General features: G+C 51.3%; 7 protein-coding genes across 7 annotated transcripts; 1 reads left to right on the top strand and 6 right to left on the bottom strand.

Moving 5' to 3' along the window:
* Positions 1–767: 767 nt before the first annotated feature.
* On the bottom strand, positions 768–2915 carry CC77DRAFT_662483 (hypothetical protein). The gene is made up of 2 exons (XM_018532652.1): positions 2599–2915; positions 768–2549 (listed from the first exon to the last, which is right to left on the bottom strand). The coding sequence occupies exons 1-2, from the start codon at positions 2815–2817 to the stop codon at positions 1089–1091; spliced, it is 1680 nt and encodes a 559-aa protein (XP_018379062.1). The 5' UTR covers positions 2818–2915; the 3' UTR covers positions 768–1088.
* CC77DRAFT_662761 (MFS general substrate transporter) lies at positions 2715–5172 on the bottom strand. Its single transcript, XM_018532654.1, has 3 exons — positions 4669–5172; positions 4365–4620; positions 2715–4311 (listed from the first exon to the last, which is right to left on the bottom strand). The coding sequence occupies exons 1-3, from the start codon at positions 4861–4863 to the stop codon at positions 3014–3016; spliced, it is 1749 nt and encodes a 582-aa protein (XP_018379061.1). The 5' UTR covers positions 4864–5172; the 3' UTR covers positions 2715–3013.
* Positions 4876–5741, bottom strand: CC77DRAFT_1026513 (phospholipase A2). Its single transcript, XM_018526274.1, has 2 exons — positions 5295–5741; positions 4876–5223 (listed from the first exon to the last, which is right to left on the bottom strand). Exon 1 carries the CDS (start codon positions 5529–5531, stop codon positions 5298–5300), a length of 234 nt encoding a protein of 77 aa, XP_018379060.1. The 5' UTR covers positions 5532–5741; the 3' UTR covers positions 4876–5223; positions 5295–5297.
* Positions 5742–7057: 1316 nt separating this feature from the next.
* On the bottom strand, positions 7058–7427 carry CC77DRAFT_950541 (hypothetical protein; the record flags this gene model as incomplete). The annotated part of the gene is made up of 2 exons (XM_018535325.1): positions 7058–7222; positions 7281–7427. 2 exons carry the CDS (start codon positions 7425–7427, stop codon positions 7058–7060), a joined length of 312 nt encoding a protein of 103 aa, XP_018379059.1.
* Positions 7428–7961: 534 nt separating this feature from the next.
* On the top strand, positions 7962–9376 carry CC77DRAFT_662676 (isoflavone reductase family protein). Its single transcript, XM_018532653.1, has 2 exons — positions 7962–8126; positions 8183–9376. The coding sequence occupies exons 1-2, from the start codon at positions 8097–8099 to the stop codon at positions 9122–9124; spliced, it is 972 nt and encodes a 323-aa protein (XP_018379058.1). The 5' UTR covers positions 7962–8096; the 3' UTR covers positions 9125–9376.
* Positions 9377–10741: 1365 nt separating this feature from the next.
* Positions 10742–13063, bottom strand: CC77DRAFT_1036197 (hypothetical protein; the record flags this gene model as incomplete). The annotated part of the gene is made up of 4 exons (XM_018526995.1): positions 10742–11287; positions 11338–12566; positions 12614–12990; positions 13041–13063. 4 exons carry the CDS (start codon positions 13061–13063, stop codon positions 10742–10744), a joined length of 2175 nt encoding a protein of 724 aa, XP_018379057.1.
* A 3192-nt stretch (positions 13064–16255) lies between these two features.
* On the bottom strand, positions 16256–18046 carry CC77DRAFT_1067710 (hypothetical protein; the record flags this gene model as incomplete). The annotated part of the gene is made up of 2 exons (XM_018529025.1): positions 16256–17587; positions 17639–18046. The coding sequence occupies 2 exons, from the start codon at positions 18044–18046 to the stop codon at positions 16256–16258; spliced, it is 1740 nt and encodes a 579-aa protein (XP_018379056.1).
* Positions 18047–18920: the final 874 nt, after the last annotated feature.

Here is an 18920-nt window from a genome sequence, read left to right as displayed (position 1 = left end):
ATTACCACAATACCCATACTGGGAGCAGCAGTTGCCAAACACACTACCCAAACAGGTCTGGCTTGAACCGACGCCACATTTGCCGTTGGTCGAGGTCTTCAGTTTCGAAGGCGTGGGCGAGGAAGACGATGTAGGGGGTTGTTTCGATGGGGAAGAGGACGTTGAGCAAGAGCCGAAGCCTGACTGGCATCCCTTAGAGATGTAGCAGTGCTCCTCCGTTCTTCCACTACGGAGTCTTAGCGAGGTCTACCAGAAGAATAGGAAAGTGCAGAGTGAAACGTACCACCACCCGTACTGTGAGCAGCATGGTCCAACACTGGTAGATTTTCCAGGACAAACAAGTCCTCCAAACCCTTTACCACACCGCGCGTTCTGAGAGATCGTGGCTGCGAAAACTTCAGAGCCCAAAAGGAGAGCTGTGCCTGTAAAGAGTGTGCTGATTCGCATGATGAAGGCTTAATGAGTGAATGAATGAACGTAGTGGATTCGATCGCTGGAAGACAGTTCAAAAGAGTGTATGAAGCAATAAAGCCAGACCTTGCCTACACGATCTACTAGGTTTTCTCGACTTCATTATATACACAGCCATAAATATCTGCCCAGCTCATCATTAACCTGCTATAACTAAGATGGCATGATCCATAGCAAGCCACCAATATCACTGACATTGTCCACAACTCGTGCAGCGCCACATGCAGTGAATTTACGTGACAGCGACGCTTCGCTAGTAGTGTTATGCCGAATTGAGTCGTGGTTCTGGTGCTAAGCTTGCGCCACGGGTGTAGCCGCACGCTAGCGCAGTCGAAGAGCCCCTGATATCGCTACAAGGGGTTGGAGTATCGGCTACTCCGTGGCGAAGAACTGGGGAACATGGATCGCGAAGAAAAGATCTAGATGCTGCACGGAGCACAGTCGCGAAAAAGCGGTTCGATCTGGCCCTCGATCTTGATTCGATACATGACTAAGGAGAACCGGGGTTAAAGTTATAATGTACCCTCGAGACAGACGCAACAACAAAACGACAGGTATGACATGCATTGGGGTGGTAGTCATGTACACACACTCCTATTTAAAGCCAGTGAATCCCATCATCCGATATGCGGGAAATATTGCGACCATCGAGGGGTTCCGAAAGCCGAGTCGGGAAGATGAAATACGTCCAGGAAACATTCCACAATGATGAAAACTCTCGCGAAGATGTAGAGAGGTGCGAAAAGACAATAGCCCACCGTGGAGGCATGACCGGAAGCCTTTGCCGCAAATCTCCACACTGTACGATCTATTTGTCGGTTAATGGCCGCGAAGTTTTGCGCCAATTCCAATATCATGGCAACTATGCCCGAAACCAGAATTGTAATGCTGCTCGACTTCCAAAGCAGTTCGTCGGTTCTACCACGAAAAGGTCGATTCCAGACAATGAGATGCACACCGCCGTAAAAAAGGCCTGCTAGAAGGAATCCTACCACGAGAAAATTGAGCCCGGGTTTCGGCTCGTCAGCTCCTACGAGCGCATACATAGTTTCGGAACGATTCCTCGAACGTACATCGAAGAAGGAACACTTTTCACCCGTACGTAATGAGTACCTCCTAGCAGCCTGTGAGGCTAGCTTGAAGCGGTAAAAGTCTAACTCGGTCAACTGTTCGTACCTCTCTCCATTAGCTGAGAGCTTCATGTTCTTGCGGAAAACAAAGCCGTGATATACAAGAGAACCTTTCGATCGAAATTTCGGATCCTTCGATGGCTTTAGCGAGATATGCTGAACTTTAGGATGAAAGACGGCTGTTCCAGGGTCAGTCGAAGAGTCCACAATATCGTTGTCTTCAGTATTGTCCAAATCGACTGGTGAAAAGCGGACGCGCGGGTACAGTCTTTGGACAGTGTCGAAGGCGGCGATGGGATGTAGATCTGCGTGTGTACAAACGGTTGGCTCCTGAACATCAAGTGGCTTGTTCCACCAAAAGAAAAGGTACAGAGTCAGGGCACAGGCAGCATGGATGGCAGTATTAATCTCCAAGAGTGAGATCGAAAGACCCAGTGTCGATCGAGTTACGCACTGAATGCCAAACCACAGCGCCTGGGCGATAGTTATCATCTTCGTGAACATGCTTGCTTTGCTCTTGTCTTTTATTGCAGAAACGGAAAGATCCGGGAGGATGTCAGGATTATAATCAGCAATGAATGTGAGGCCCCTTAGTGTTAACGTCATCCTTTGCCGTTCCCGGGGTAGATAGTCGTAGCCTAGATCATGAGTATCAACGACAAATCCACCCATCATGGCGTAGAGGGAATGTGCGTGTGTCCACGGGTATCTTCTCATCTTCGGACCGGGTTCGACGTCCGTATGTTGTGACACTTGCTCAGTTTGTTCGAGAGACCCTGTCGTAAGTCCAATCTTGCCCCACGCGTTGGGGACAGATGGCAAGATGCCTCTTAGGAGTGTTGGCAAATTGTTCACAAAATTTGGGGGCTCTGGCTGACTGAAAGCCTTTCGCATTGTCTTCCCAATCTTTATTGCGTCAATATGCTGACAATAAGCAGTCCAAACGACCTGAATTCAGTCAGCATTCGTTCAATGTGACATAAATGATGTGAGTTACCCATTCTGGAGCAAAAAGTCCTACGACCATCCAGCGTAACTTTCGCCACATTTGTGAGATAGGTCTGTTGTGCTCGGGAATGTTCAGATGAACAGCTGTCCAAATGCATAAGACCATAGTGAGCAGTGACGAAGACAGTATCGAGAACGTGCCACGAGCCAAAGGCTCGGGCTTCCAGAGATGATATTGTGAGCCGTTAGGTATGGTCGTGTTTGCCATGTCATTTGCCGTTCGAGATGAAGTAGAGTCAAGTCATAGACGAAAAGAGCGAGTAACTTCTTTTCTTTTTTGCCGTGCTATAAGTCAATTGCTCCTCAGCTGCGGCTGAGAACCGGTGACATTAGTGCCTTGAATCGCTTCAATAGCGCTTCAGACTGCTCTAAAGTCAGGATGTGGGGTGTAAGGCTGCTTCGCCTCAAAGTCCATAAACAAACGTAAGTCTATCGTCACCTTCTCTGCCTCGTACAGCCTGCTCAAGCCAATCACCAATCGAGGCAAGCTTCGCATGTGACCGCGTCACGTCGATAGCTCTCCTCAGCCACTGCTGTTGCTGCGGTAGCGGTCCTCTACCATGCACTCTCTCTGCCTCAACGTCATCTTCACTCCACTTGCGCAGAATTCCCTGCCTTGTCTCGTTCTCGTGCTTTAAGCGTCTGTAGAAAAGCACATATCCAAACGCCGCTAATGCAACAGACGCAAGTGTCCACCAAAAAGGCACAATATAGCCACCCGCTGCATATTTTGGTCGAAACAAGATAGCTGAGATGACTCCAGCAAGATTGCCCCAGCCATTGATACCGAGGAGCAATGCACGCTTGCCGGGCGATGGTGTGTTACCAGATATCCAGGCTACAGTAAGCGGGGAAGCAATGTAGGTGCCAGAGAGGAGAATGTTGAGGGCGATGTAACGGGGTACTGCCCATGAGCTTGGGAGCAAAACCACGAGAATCAAACCCGCTACCATGATGAGCAGACCTAACATGATCGGCTTGAGGCGTATGCGATGCTTGTCGCTATAGCTGGCGGCGAAGTATAGTACGATGGCTCCACAAATATGTGGCGGTGCAGTGAGCAAGTTGATGAGCGCAGGGTTCGCGTCCTCGGTCAGAGGTGCTAGTACGAGCGGGAGGAAGACGGAGAAGGCATAGACCGGGACGGCGGACAGGACATTACAGGCTAGAATGTGCCAAATCTTGGTGTTGAAGACTGCGGATAATATATCGTGGGGACTGAGTCCATGGTCGTCCACCAGTTGTCGTGTTGGTGTGATTGTGGAGGCCGAATGCTTGGACGAGTCAAGAAGGCCTCGGGACTCCTCGTCGTAGGTATCTTCCGTTTCGTGCTCGTCTTCTTGAACGGCCGCAGGCGCATTCTGTATGTCTCGATCTCTCACAACACGCGCCGATGCATACTGACGTTCCTCAGGTGTTAGAAACCATGCCGTCTCTACGCTGTGTGGTAGCCAGAAGTATCCGATGAATGCCACAACGATAGTGAGTGTGCCCTCAAGTAGAAACAGCACCTGCCACGGTCGCCAATCTTTGTCCGAGCCTTCCTCATCATTTCCGAAGTGGGAGAAGACAAGGTAGCTTATAAGGCCACCGAGAGCACCGCCGACGGCTGCCTGACCGTAGAAGAATGAGAGCCGTCTGCCGAACTCGAAGCGTGTGTAGAAGAGGGAGAGATATGTGACAGTGACTGGGTAGAATCCCGCTAGCCATCATGTCAGCGCTGTACTTATAATGTTCCGAGGATGCTATCCATACCTTCAAGACACCCGATGAGTATGCGCAACGTATAAAGCTGCCATCTATGCCGTACCCACGCATGCAACGCTGTGCATACTCCCCAAAGAATCATGCAACTAGGTACCCAGAGCACCATGCCATATCTTCTTCCCAGCGCCGCGCCGACGGGTTGTAATGCAACGAAGAAGGCGAAGAAGAGCGCGACAGCGGTGTTCAGCGCACCCTTATCTAGTCCGACATCCGCCGTAAAGTGCGCAGATTCTGCATTTCCAATCTGAACCGGATTAGCATAAACTTTTCTTTTTGGGTCGCGGGTACCTACATTCGACTTATCGAGCGCATTAAACAAGAACAGCAGCGCCAGAAACGGAAGTAACAAGCAGTCCAACTTTCTCAGCGTGCTCTTATGCAATCGCGCATCCACGCCATGTAATTCCTCAGCTTCCTCCGGCGGCATTGTTGTGTTTACTGAAGCTGAGGAACCAGGAGCTGCAGCGAGCTCGTACTCATCGGCCATATTGTCGGGCGCCAAGAATCAGCCCACGCGGACGCATCACAGGGTCTGCGACTTCGGATGACCTCGGTCGAGGGTGTCGGATTTGGATGGAATGACTAGAATGTTCAGGGTGAGACATGGCGAGGTTTCTGGAGGTGTAAGACGGGATATGGCCTAGGTTAATAGCGGTTTTGAATAGGGACTTGGACCCTGATCAATTGATGGGATGACGAGGGCTTGGAGATCGACGCCCAGATGGGAAATGGCCGAGGATGCTGCGTCTTATCGATAAGACACGTCTACCAACAAACTGAGAACCAAACACTTTTAGAGTCCTTTAGTTTATCTGAAAATACCAAGAAATACACAATGGCATCATGCGTACGTACTTCAGCTCTGGTATCTGATATGTTGTTCATTGATAGCTTATCTCGAAACGTTTAAACTCGTAGCAATCATTCTGCTTCCGCCGTCTCCAAATCCCTCCTCCCAAACGCCTTAACAGCCTCATAGTACAGCGTAGCAGTAGCCTCACACGGGCCCTTTGCCGACTCATTCGCACACTGATTGAACATGTCCGTTTTGAAATTATCGTCGATTCGCGCCTTGTTCGCTTCGAAGCGGTTTTGCGCCTTGAAGTTACGGTAGCCAAAGTCGTGGCGGTAGCAGGAGTTTATGACTGTAAGCATGTGTATTAGTATGAGAAGAAGAGATGGAGCGTTCGTTGGATGAAATATGGAAAAGGGAATGGAATAATGAGAAGGATAGAGGTAGGAGATGCGAGAACATACAGTCAAATCCAAACGGATTATCTGGACTCGCAGTACACCCGTTACTGGACCAATCTAACTCAGGAGGGTTCTTTGTATTACGGTTTGTGATGAACTCGTCGATGGAGATGTCGAACATATAGCTGTCTGTGACCTGCTCGAGAGACGCCTGGCGCGAAACAAGTGCTGCAGGAGCAGATACGGCAAGCGACGCAAGGCCGAGGACAGTGGCGAGAATGGTGCACTTCATATTGGAAGGATTAGCAAAAGTAATGGAATCGAAATAGCTGGGTATTCACTACAGCTGAGCCGTGACGGCTTTATACCTACCTCGGATTCCACGATGTCTTGTTATGCCGACGTACACGCCCCGTGGTCAGGTCTTTCCCGCTCTTGGAGACTTGCCATGTCAAGGGTTCCTGCATCTGTACCCTACTGCATAACATTTGCATATGTGGTTGCACATCGTACGGCACACCTCGTTGGGTCAGGTCCCTATTCGCTGAATGCGTTGTAGGATCGAGAGAAACAACATGGGGGGATGGCGGAAACGTGCATGCGTATGCCAGATCAGTCGGCTGTGCGGTCTTATGTCGGACTGACCAAGAGATTGGTAGCAGGTGATCCGAGGTAATCTCTTGATTCGCTCTTTCAGAGCCTCAATTACTGCGCATCATGTCGATCGACAGTGTTTGTTGGCTAGTGTAAGGAAGAAGTAAAAATGCCAAAGCCAAGAGCGGGATTTGAGATGAGAGTAAGAAAAAGGGCCGCCATACCTGGAGATGGGTGTTCTGTGGACTCGAACTCATGGTTAGCCTCATCTCGCTACAGTTGAACACAAACCGAACACCAACTCAAAAGATCATATAGACACATGGGGTAGACGTGGAGATGGCGTACACGTAGGTGTCTTCGCATGTGAGAAGCTTAGCTGCCTACCCCACGTGTTATAAATATAGTAAAAGTAAGGGAAGCTTCTTCTGCAAGGCCGCGTACAGATTGGTCATCGGATATGTCGACTGTCATGTTTTTGTGGCTGTGCATCACTCCTGAAGGGAACCCCACAACTAATCACAATCATTTTTCTGTGAGTAGAACGTACGGAGAAAAAACATCTCGGGGAGGGAGAGCCGAGAAGACTGGTGACGAAGGGAATCTGATCGTCCATATGAACCGTCTCGGTAAGCCCCACTTTCGTCAAGTAATGTATGACTGTTGCCGTAGGTGTACCGTGTGTACTGTGGCTGGTCCAATGGGTCAGTCCGCCGAATCCATGTCCTACAAGAGTGTAGGACAGTCCCTAAGAACAAGGAAAGTGTTACTGCAGTCAGCGCTTCACAAAAGAACCACCATTCCTTCGTGCAATGCCATTCAATTGTCTATGAGCATATTCCCACTACTTGTACAGTGCCATCCGCTCTTTCTTGTTATTCCAGTCCCCTCGCTTACAACTTGCTGATGAAGAGACGGGCGGCGAAGAGGCGCACACGCTGGGGAAGGATGTACTTGGAGAAGACGTAGATGAGCGATGGCAGGAGGATGAAGGCCACGGTGGTCTCGTTGACGAAGAAGAAGGGGATGAGCTGGGGCATGGCCGACTTGAGGACGGTCTATCGCTTGTGTTAGCTTCCTTGTCTGGCCGTCTTTCCCATGTCCAATCCATCTCACCATCTGCTGTGGGCCAACCTCGGTCTTCTTGTTCTGGCTCGCGAGGAGAGCGGGACGCGCCATGGCGGCAACGGATGGGCGAGCAGCCATGGGCGCGCGGGCAGCGGCGGCCCTGGAGAAGGGGCGGAGGAAGCGTGCGGCGTTCATGTTGGGCTACCTGTGGTTTTGCGGGTCAGCGCGCTGCTGTGGGGGTCCAATTGGCCGCGAGAGAGCTTTCGGAGGGGAAATTGACGCACTGGACGAGGGATCCGAAGCCTGGGGAGATGAGCGGAGATGGTGTTGCGGTCGCGGGGGATTTGGTGGTGTTGCTATCGTCGTCCGCAAAAGCTCGCACAGCTGCGATCCCGGCACTTGCCGCGTCCGTGCAGAGGGCTTGGCGCTACTTCCTCTTGTCCCGCCAGCTCTCCACATCTTCCCCACGACTACCTTCCATCAACTGTGAATTATTACGCCTCTTATCATACTCTAAGCTCGCCTGCCCCGGCTATGCAAATGCCCCTTTCTGTCTACAGCAACGGGCTATAGTGCGCCAGATCAGCCCTTAGGAATTTGCACAAAGACTGACATCGGATCGGCACGTTGGTCGACATGTAATCATTGGTGTAGAGGTAATTTGTGACTTTTGAATGCATCCACATCTCAGTGCTGTATTTCTTGGTTGTCAATCACCCCTAACATGGTAAAGGAGCTAGTGTTGGCTCTTCCTTTCAACCGTGTCAAGTGCGGGGTGGGCAGTATATGTAAGGACACACGCAGCATGCTGGACGTATGAAAAAATCATTGCCAACCGGCCGATGACACTTCATATCATACAAGATGGCAATAGAAAAAGTCATGATACTAGGGGTAAAGAGAAGCGACGAGACTACCAACCGTCACCACTTCGCTGACAAGACGAGTAGAATTGGGAACTATGCCTTTCCATCATCAACGCCATCTTCCCCCCACAATACAGCAAGCCTGGTACTGCGGAATATCAAGTCACTGTACTCACATATCCTTCACAAACTCTCAGCCTGCCCCCTCATGTCTCCCCTTCCGACGTCCAGCATCAGAAGTCAGACTATACGTCGACTTCACTACAATCAGCCATGACTGGACAAGATCTTGTCATAAGCACCATGTCAGGCGGTGATTCAGATCAACAGATTCGCATTGTCGATGCCGCCGTCGCGGCGGGTGTCAAACGCTTCATTCCTGATGAGTTCAGTCACGACAGCATGAACGAGCACATTCGAGGGCGCATCCCAAAATATGCGGGACGAGCGAAAGTCATTGCCCATCTCCAAAAGATACCCAAAGACCATCCAGACTTTGAGTGGACTGCAATCGCGACAGGATACACGCTCGACACCCAGCTTATCAGCGGCAACATGGGTTTCGACATGGAATGGCATAGTGCGACTATTCACGGTACTGGCACTGAACCATTCTCAGCCTCTAGTCTAGAAAGAGTAGGACAAATCGTCGTTCGCACCATACAACACTGGGACGAGATCAAGAACCAGTATACATACGCTGCTGGTATGATAACATCTGCCAACGAGGTTCTGAGATCTGCTGAGAAAGCGACGGGTCACGAGTTCACCGTAGGGAACTACGACGTCCAAGAGTGTATTGCCGAAGGTCAGAAGAGGATTGAGAAGGGGTACCCCGATTCTGGAATGTTTCTACTTGAACGAAGTGTGCTGTACGACAAGACACTGGAAGCCTCGAGGCCTTTCAAAGACCGGAGCGCAAACAATACAATGGGACTTACCCCAGAGTCAGTTGAGGTTGTCGTAAGCACGGCTTACCACGACTTCAAACACCATGGCAAACCCGGATGCGGTTGTTCATCGTAACACTTACAACCCAAAGTCTCGCGCCCAGCCTTCTCACTTAAATTGCATCGCATATCATCTACCCCAGCACCCACCTCCTCCCCAAATTGTAGTGCCTTCCCAAAGCGTGTCCCCTCTCCCCGCATGATCTCTCCTTCCCCACATACCCCCCTTGCCCCCTTTCCTTCCTTGAACAGAAGTCTGGCAGTCCTTCATACAGCACTCTCACCGATCAAAGCTATGTTGTGCATATGCCGGTTACGCCACGTCGTAGATCCCGTTCGGAACGCCTGGACCCTGTGGATCACTGGCCTCAGAATACGGGTATGAGATCCAGGGATGCGAAGTGAGCGCGTCAGTTAGACTTCCGGGAGGAGCGGAGCGCATGAGTAATTTACTGTGTGGTGGGAAGGTTTGCAGGATCATGTAAGGAACGGCGTGACTCGTGATGAGGGACGCCGAGATGCGGGGCTCAAGGGAAGACTGGGATGGGGAGGGTCGGGGGGAGGTGCTCTAACAGACCCCATGACACCATCAAGAAGGAGTGTAAGCCGACGACTGAAGTCAAAAACGTTGTCACATCGATCCACGACCAAAAATATCACATGTTTCTCCACCTTTGCGGTGAACAGTCTCAGCTTCAACCTCGGTTCTCTTCCCACCAGATCCACCCCACCTATCCATCCAACGACCAACTACGGCCATGAGTCCGAAAAGCCTCATCCATGTTACACAGCCTCACGCCCTACGTGTTCCATGGACGACCCTCAAAAGTCACAGCCTCAGTTTCGGGTTGCTGCAGAACCTGAGACTAGACGGCAAGAACGCTGAAACACGGTATGTGCGGGAGTTGGAGTATTTTTCGTCCGGCAGTTGTGATGGGCGGAACGGAGCGGATGTGTTGTTGGGAATACGTTGTACTTTTCGTGACTGCGATTGAGGTGTTATGGGTGGTTGGGGATGAAGTGGCAGTGCGTGTGTCTCGGTGTGGCTCGGTGCTGGGACGGTTGTGTGAGAGGATTGTGGATCTATCTTTTTGCTTTTACCCGTTGTAGATCAATTTAGTATCCGTCTTTTGATTTTCCTGCTGCTTTTCCCGCTGCTCTTCCCGCTCGAGCCTAATGGTTCTTTTCGGTTTCCAAAAAGAGCGTGTTCAGCAGTTTCGAGTATCACGCAGTGAAGTAGAAGAGGTTCAACAGTTTCGTGAATGGATACTCTCCAATGTTTTGTTGAATTGTTTGCAAATCTGCAGAAGCAAGTCTATAACTACCAAGGTCTACCTACGTGGTAAAGGGGGATATCGCTAGTGTGTGAGTGGGAGAAAGATGGAAAGCGATGCTACTGAAAATGCTGGATGTCGTTCCTTCGTGATATGCCCAATGCAATCGATAGAACTCGCGCGCAACGGAAACGACGCTGTAGAAATGAACGCTATAGACAAGAACGCTGGAAAGGGGTGGGAAAGACGCGAGATTAAAGTGCAAAAACGATCAAAAACGAGAACCCATACAACGCTTTTTGTACGGTGACCTTTTCATGCTACTCCGCCGTTGCAGTGACCCATCGCCGGTAACGCCCACTAAAACTCAGCCCACAATGGTTGCTTGTGAAAGAATGTCTAGGAGTCGTCTAACAGACTCAAATCATGCTCGCGATCGAGTTGAGTGCCGTGGTCGTTGTTCGTATACCAACGAGCTCAGGTTCGCTAACTTGATGCGAGAGGTTCGGTGAATACTGGTGACCGGAGAAGCTCGACAAGCTTTGTAACGGCGTTGTAAACATGCCAACCACAGGTTCGTGTCTGTTGGAAGGCTCGCCGTATGTCTCACCAAACGATGTCGCTGTAGGGGTTCGGAGCGAATGCATCGTGGGCGTTGCAGAGGTTGGTGTAGGGTATGCTGTACTGCTAGGATTGCATGAGGCGTTGACTTGCGGTGTCGATGTTGGTGTCGAGGTTGGCATGGAAGACGGCCCGCTTGACATGCCGTAAGACTGGAGAGACGAGCTGCCGGGTATCGGTGTTGGCGTGGAATGACGGTGAGATGCTGAGTCTGCTTGCGGGAGGTCTTGCTTGATCGGATACGACGAGGACGTAGCTGAAGCGGATGATGCCGCGCGGACGCGTCCAGCTTGTGTCTCACGGCGGCGTTTGGGCCCATCTTTGACTTTGGGGTGTGTGTGACACTGTGTCGTTGTTAGCACCACAGAATGCGACGTAAGGAATACCATCTTACCTTGTATGCATGCCGGAACCACGTCGTTCCTTTCTTCTTGTTGCTGACGAGCGCTATCCATTCACCGCAGCTTCCACAAAGCCCTTCCCATACGTCAAGATTGCCTTCCGTCCGGCGTGTGTCTTGGGGGCCCTGGAATGCCGCACCGGTGGCTGCGCTAACACCATGAGTGAAAGACTTGTCGTACCAAAAAGCGCTATTCTTGAGGACAAGCCATCTGCCGGGCTTGCATAGACCGCACCAGCCTTCTCGTTTGTTGCCATGGCCACGTACCCATCGTGGAGTGTACAAATCGCCAACAAAGCGAAGATCCTGCTCATGTGGGATGAGGTCTGGGTCCGAAGGGTTCATATCGGATTCTGGTGGGTTCAACGCTTCCTCGTGCAGAGACGAGTACAGATCCGGCGGGTCTGAGAGATCTGCAAAGTGAGATGAACAGCCTCCATGACGATCGGCATTACTTTGGAGCAGACGGAAGAGGCCCTGAGAAGGTAAAGGCCTGGGCACTTCGAGATGGAACTGCTGTTGATCTTGAGGCGTGAAGAACGGCTGACTGTTGGGATGCGATGGAGGAGTTTGCGAGTACAGCACATTTTGAGTCGGCAATCCAAAATTGTTGTAGGCACTGGGAGGGTAGGCGGGCATGGAGTGATGCGGGTTCATCCGGGGGCCGTACGGCGCGTAGCGATCCGAGACTTGTGACATTGGGCGCGAGTTGTTCGGAGTCGATGTTGGCGCTTGTCCAGTAGACCACCTCTTGAATCTGTTACTGTCAAGTGTGTACGGCGATGAGCGGATGTTGCCATGCGATGCTGGTGATGTGCGGGATCGACTCCCGCTGCGAACAACCCCGTCATACTGCGGGCGCCGTGGTGACGCAAGAGGCGATAGAAGATGACTGGCACTTTGCTCCGCTTGGTTCCATGTATCATACTCAGACGCATATGAAACTGGTTCGGACGAACCCATCTCTTCGTAAGCTGCCGATTCCGGCAGCACACCGCCTGTACTCGACATCGAGAAGGAAGACTCAGACATTCGTCGAGTAGAATTTGGGTTGAACTGTGCCATATTTTCGTGTTCGTGTTGGCCCATGTTGTTGTACTGGCGTAGGTCGATTATCGGAGTGTTCTCGTCGTGTCCCATCATACCATGGCTGAAGTCGGCCACGTCCGAATCCAGAGCAGGGAAAGACTCTAGCTCTTCACATACTTTCTGACCCCATGGACCTATACTCATTAGCACTGCATACATGCTTGCTTCTGAAGACACTTACTTGTGTCGATGACGTTGGGAAAGTAGTTCGTTGTTGCCAGTGATTGCGGGGCATTCATAGAGCTGCTGTAGATACCACCAGTCGTAGCAGTCGGCTGCGACGTCATCATGTCTGGTCTTCCCATAAATTGCTGCTGGTCTTCCCTCCCGCCTACAGTAGGTCCGCGCGGCGCAGCATAGTACGAAGAATGGGTCTGCGGCACAGCCCACGTGGGCTGTGGTGGCGACGGTCTGGACATAGGTTGCATGCCTTGTTGTTGTTGATGTTGATGATGTTGCTGACTATGTTGAAGGTCTCCGTATGCATACATCGTTTGCATTCCCGGAGCAGATGAGGAATATCCCATAGCGTACTGTCGATTAGGTGACGGGCGGTATCTATGAAGACGATTAGTCTGCGTAGGCTCTACACCATCGTGAATGCTTACTGTTGAACCGCATTGAATTCCATCTTGAGTTTCGTCCTTATATACAACGACCTTAACGATGGTCTGGAAGTAGTCTGCGTTGCAATGTGGTAAGTGACTGTTTAGGCGTTCCATATTGTTCCGAGTTGCTGAACATGATAGTGCTGGACTAGCGACGGCCAAGCCAGGATATGCTGCAGCGCAAAGGAGCAATGACAGATCGGAAAAACTTACATTGGTAACGAAAGTAGAAGGCTGCAGTCAAATGAATGTATCGAGCGATAGCGCGTGCGACTATGGCTGAGCAAATGTGGCGCCGAATGGTATGTAAGCTTCTCAAAAGAGTGTACGAGAACAAAGTTCTCAACGCAGCCAGCGCGGATGGAGCCCGCTCCAAATGAAAGAAATGTATATGAAGATAGTTGGGCAGGATCCTAAAGAGTGACGGGCCAAATAGCAGGAAAGGCGGTTGGAGGGGTTGCTAGGCTATATGATGTATACACGGGGGTTGCAACATCCGAGAAGGAACAACGAAGAGCAATGGTCTCTGTGATTGACGCAACGGAACCGCTTGGGCGCAAGTTTGAGAGAAGTGTCGCGACGCGCCTTGGCTGCAGGTGATCTGGAACGGCCACAGCAGAAGCGTTCACCCAAAAGAGAGTCTGGCGGGGATGGTGTAGCGGGTGGTGGACCGGGCGCAAGGCTGCTGGGATGCCAAAAGGCGATTAGACGCACTTTGAACGGTCGCACCAGTCGTTGTCTCCATGATCCTCTCGGCTGGCTCGGAGAGGCTCCTCAGGGCTGCGCACCAAGTGCCCCATGTTATTGAGGCCGAGCTGTTAACATGGATACTGCGCTGCCACGGCCATGGTGACCACATGCTGACAGGGAGCTGTTGGTCGATGAGTTCAGAGAAAAGGGCATCCCAACACTGGTTCCAACTCGGACTCGAGTTTCAGCGCTCGAACGGGATGGTGCATGTCGTTTATGGAAGGATGGAGTGATGGGAGAGGTTGGCCATGAGATACGCAACTTCCCGCTGTATCAACTCCACTACCAGGGTTTAACCATCCAGTTTCATCATAGCTGGAAAAGTTTTGTCTCAATCGAGAGCGAGTCTGATGGCACGGAGCAGCTGATTGGGAGGGTGGGGGGTGTATCATCGCGTGTGGCGCGTAGTTTGGTGAGGGCGGGGATGAGTCAGCATTCGCTTCCAACTGGCCCACGTCTCTTTACCGCGTCGCGACATGTCCGAAACACTCTTGACACACGTCCAGGGGAACCTGAGACCCACTCTGCTCGCAACGTGTACCGCACCATCAACACATTTCTCGGTTTTTTCTGGATTGATTCGCCGACACGGACGCTCGGTTGTGTCGCGCAGCGGAGTTGTAGCCGCATTTCCACTTGACGTCGACGCTTTCAGCAATTTACTGCCCAGATGCACCGTGTTATCGCCGAATAGTGGCATCGTCAACTGCCCATGACCGAAGCGATGCCACTTCATTCCGTTCTGCTCGGCATGGTGTTATCTTTGCGGAACAGAAACATGTGCAACTCGTCAGCCGAGTGCAGTTCTATAGCACGGTGCAAGCGATGACAAGCTTCTGCACTGTCCATTGAGTCAGGATGACAACTGACAGCGGCCGATCGACAAATCACCTGCTAGTTCAGATGTTAGGACTCTTTATTCTCAGAATTCAATATTCCCATGACTTGGCGACGTTCAAAAAGAGTATCTGCCTTGACATCACGAGGCCGCGGAGCGGTTCGTAGCAATCTTGCCCTGACCCATGGACTCGCTACTTTGAATGCCTCAGTCCTGTACCACCACCAATTCCCCACATATTTGTCAACAACATATGTTTGCCACCGGAACCCGACTACCCAGGCTACCTGCAATCTTCTCATCGTTCGAAGCATGAACTCCACAGTGCTGCCTCGGGTTCCGTGTGGCGTCTACCGAAGCGGACGATGCGCTACAAGGAAGGACCTGCAAGCACGTAAGTGATGTGGCTTGGAGGGGCATCGCGCATGATATGAACGAACTCGATTCGGAAGAACTCACCATAATAATTGATAGCTATTCCGCCAATCGAAGTAGCTGCTCGACCCCCTTGTTTACCTTTAACGCGTGCATATTTGGTGGGTACTGAACCATTCCACAGCTACTCGGTGTGACTACCATCTTCGAAGATCCGATGACCTCCAGCTGCCAGTCTGTTCTATTCGTCACATCCAATCGCAAGCACCATGAAACTTGGGTGGACATACAGAATCAAGATACGATATCGCCATCACCAAACAACCTTGCAACATTGATCGTTTGCGGAACCTACACCTACCACAGCAAGGGTTACGGACGCGATATTGCGACCACATATGATCGAAGACGACGCAAACCGTGCACTGCAGATTTTGCAAGTAACAGGTTCCAAGTCTGCGAAACGATCTCACGACAGCCCCTCGTACGTCATGATAGACACTGTTCTCGCCATGGCTCTAGATCTCGACATGTGGACCTACTATGGAGGCGCATTTCACTGGACGTGAGAACACCTGAGCAGCAAGAAGAGGAAACTACCCCTCATCAGCTCGACCCTCAGGCATACTATACTTGGCAACCGCGAACGACAGCACAGCGTCGAGCCAGCGAACAAACTTCAGCCTCATGACGTGTCATTCATTAACTCAAGACATCCAACAACTGCCCCGAACCCAGCCGCTCATCTTCAGCCCTAACAGCCCTAACACCCAAAATCCTGGGATCGACATTTTACGACGAGGGTAATCCATGTCACCAAGACACTGGTTTTGACAGGCCATCGCTGGCGGGAGAGGGACGCGCGGACAATAGCCACGGCACTAGTTATAGTAAGGAATTTGGAAACTCAATTCTACTATAAACCTACTTCACTACTAGACGCGATCGGAAACTAGGAGAAGACTGTGCGGCGAGTTTTGCGACGCGACTTGGGCATATAGAGTGCGTCGGGCGAAAATGTGGGAGCGTGATTATTGTCTGCAGCCGAGGTAACCGAAGGGGTGAAAAGGGCGGGTACAATGTGCTGTCTCAAATTCGTGGTAGGTATTCAGGGTGATCAAGTAGTTAAATCGTGATATGCATTACATCTACGACAGCCTCATCTGGGCGCAGTCTTCCATCGACTCCTGAGCAACAACACCCAAACCAAGATAAATATCTGTCCATCAATTTTCAACATCCTCCAACCCACCTAGAGTTTGCCAATCTTGATCTCACACTCCCCACTCACAGTATCGAAACTCAAGCTACTATCTCCTTCTCCTTTCTTCGCTTCAACATGGTTCTTCCCTGGCTCATCATTCTCTCCTAAAAGTTCCAAATCCTTGCCTTGCAAATGCAGCGCGCCACTCAAACTCGTGCCATCAACAACCCCCGACCATTCTGGCGGATACGTCACATCCAAGCCCCCAGACGTACTCTTATGCGTGCTGACTAGACCAGACATGGCTACGTTCTTCGCCTTGTACGGCGAGCGCAATGTCAGAGTTGTCTGTCCCGAGTGCGTAGAAGTGTAAATCTCAGACTGATAATCTCCGGATTTGAAAGGCAGGATATCAGCTGTGACTAGACCGGCTACAGAGTTGAATTCCGTGCGGGAACCGTGGATAAAAGTGCCATCGACGGAGCCGACGGTGGTGTTGATGTAGGTTTGGTAATCGCGGTCGGGAATGTGTTTGCGCTTGAAGTCTGTTCGAATGCTTCCAGATAGCGAATCTACCATGAAGATAGCTGGGTTCGTGGAGCCTGAAGCTGCAGCTTGGGGCTCAATGTCGATGTTCACGGATCCACTTTTCGTCTTCACGGAAAGGAGGTCAGACAGTGCGTATTTCCCGCTTATGGATCCGGAGATGGTTTGTAAGTATGTTTGGCGAGAGGAAAAGTCTACAGCGTCGAGGGTACCGGTAGTGGTGGAGATGGATGTTGTGCCTTTGACAGTGAAGTTTGCGCCGGGGTGGATCTGCATACCCATGTGTGTGGTTGCGACTTTGAAGTTTGATAGTGAGGCGCCTGGGGCCATGTAGATTACTACCGACATGCCGAGACAGGCGGTGCCGGGGCGTACGCCGTCGAAGCCGTCAGGGAAGGTGGGGTCACCGATGGTTATGCCGGTTGAGCTGGATGCGTATGCGACGCTGTTGACGTCGACTGATGATGATACAGCGTAGGACATTTTTACCTGTATGGTACCAGCTGCCTGCTCTGGGGGTGCTTGCGCGACGTGTATCCAGCCGGCTACCCGTTTGTATGGACCGTCTAGCTGATGCACTGCTTCTTGGATATTGAGCTCGCTCGCCTTACTGAAGTCGTGGTGTTCGGTTCGAACATTATATTGCTTTCCACATTTTGCTGGCCATCGGATGGGGAAAGATTGCTTGGGTGCTGCTTGCGCCGCGGCAGACGGCGATGGCCATGGGACGGCGATGAGGCTTGGCTTGTCGGAGTCATCATCGATGAATCCTTCTGGGTGAGCGGCATCGCCTTGTGCGGACTGTGCCGACGATGGGGCGGTAGTCACAGTGGCCTTGGTACGGGTATCAGTACAAATCTCTTTTCTCCGCAGCATTCAACTAACTTGTTTGTCCCTCCGAACAGATACTGCTGCGACCATGAGGGCCAGCATCGCCGACACAAGCATCATCGCAAGTATCGTTCCAGCCACCTTCAGCCATGTCTTCTTGAGGCATTGCTGCCTTAGGCTTCTTCCTCTGTACTGCTCTTCTTTGAACCTCGCATCTCTTGCTTCTCGTCCATCAAAGGAGAGCAGCCTTGCGCCTTCTTCGCCACTCAATCGACTTGAGATGAGGCCAGGCGTTGTAGCTTCAAGGTAGCTAGGTGGAGGCCTCTCGTTGTCGGTCTCCTGGTTGATAAAAGCCTCTAGAAGCGGCGTCGAGCGATCGTTGTACGGTGTCGGCTCAATGATAATCTGAGGCCTCAAAGACCGACTGTTCGCTGTCGCTGTATCGATGTACATGTTGGGCATTTTAGCTTCGTAATAGGGTATAATAAAAGAGTGAGTAAATAAAGATTGTAATGGGCGCACGCGCAAAGAATGGACCAAGCCAGGGTATCAAGAATGTACAATGAGAGCAAGAGGATGTGGAGGTCAAGAAAGAGGCCAGGCAGACATGTCCTAAGTAATCATCCCAAGCTCAGGCATCGAAGCTTGATCTGCAACTCCAAGGGCTGGGCCGACGAGTGCGATGCTACACATTTGTTTCGGTGGTGGAAACGCTGCATGTTTGATGTCGGCTTGGCGGTGGTTAGTGGAGGCGAACGGCTATCAATTCCGTTGTTTGCGCTTTTGTTCCGCAGAGAAGTTTCGATCCGATTTATGACTGTTGATCACTCATTGATGGTATCTAAACATATACTCGATCGAAACAGCAAAAGAATGCGTTGCGGATAGTGGTCACTTGGAGCGTGAGGAGGAAAAGTCGTGGCTGGTGCCGTTGGATGCGACGTCGGACGATGCGGGCGCTAGGCTAGGGGCTTGCACTGTCGATCAGGCACCCCAGGGCTGGAACCTCGCAGTGCCTCGGTACGCATATACGGTAATACGTAGAAGTGAGAATATGCGAGCGGAATCAACCCGTTCAAAACCATAGGTAAGAGCATGTTTCTGCTGAGATGAATCTAGATGGCTTTGAGTATGAGGCATACGATTCCAAGGACGAGTCCTGACCCCCAGCTTGTCAGCTTCCATGTGGAACCGTGTGTTTTCTTGTATATGGTTAAAATGTGTCAGAATTCATAGGCTGAACAAGCTTTCTAGCAGAATTGTGACGCTGAAGTTGCTGCTTTGTGGTCGTTGTGTGGCAATAGTGAAGGGAGAAGAGAGCAGGTGACATGGGAGC

Source organism: Alternaria alternata (genome assembly GCF_001642055.1).
Source record: "Alternaria alternata strain SRC1lrK2f unplaced genomic scaffold CC77scaffold_40, whole genome shotgun sequence".
Classification (NCBI taxonomy): domain Eukaryota; kingdom Fungi; phylum Ascomycota; class Dothideomycetes; order Pleosporales; family Pleosporaceae; genus Alternaria; species Alternaria alternata.
The sequence above is the reverse complement of the archived record's forward strand: the minus strand, read 5'-3'. Positions and strand labels throughout refer to the sequence as shown.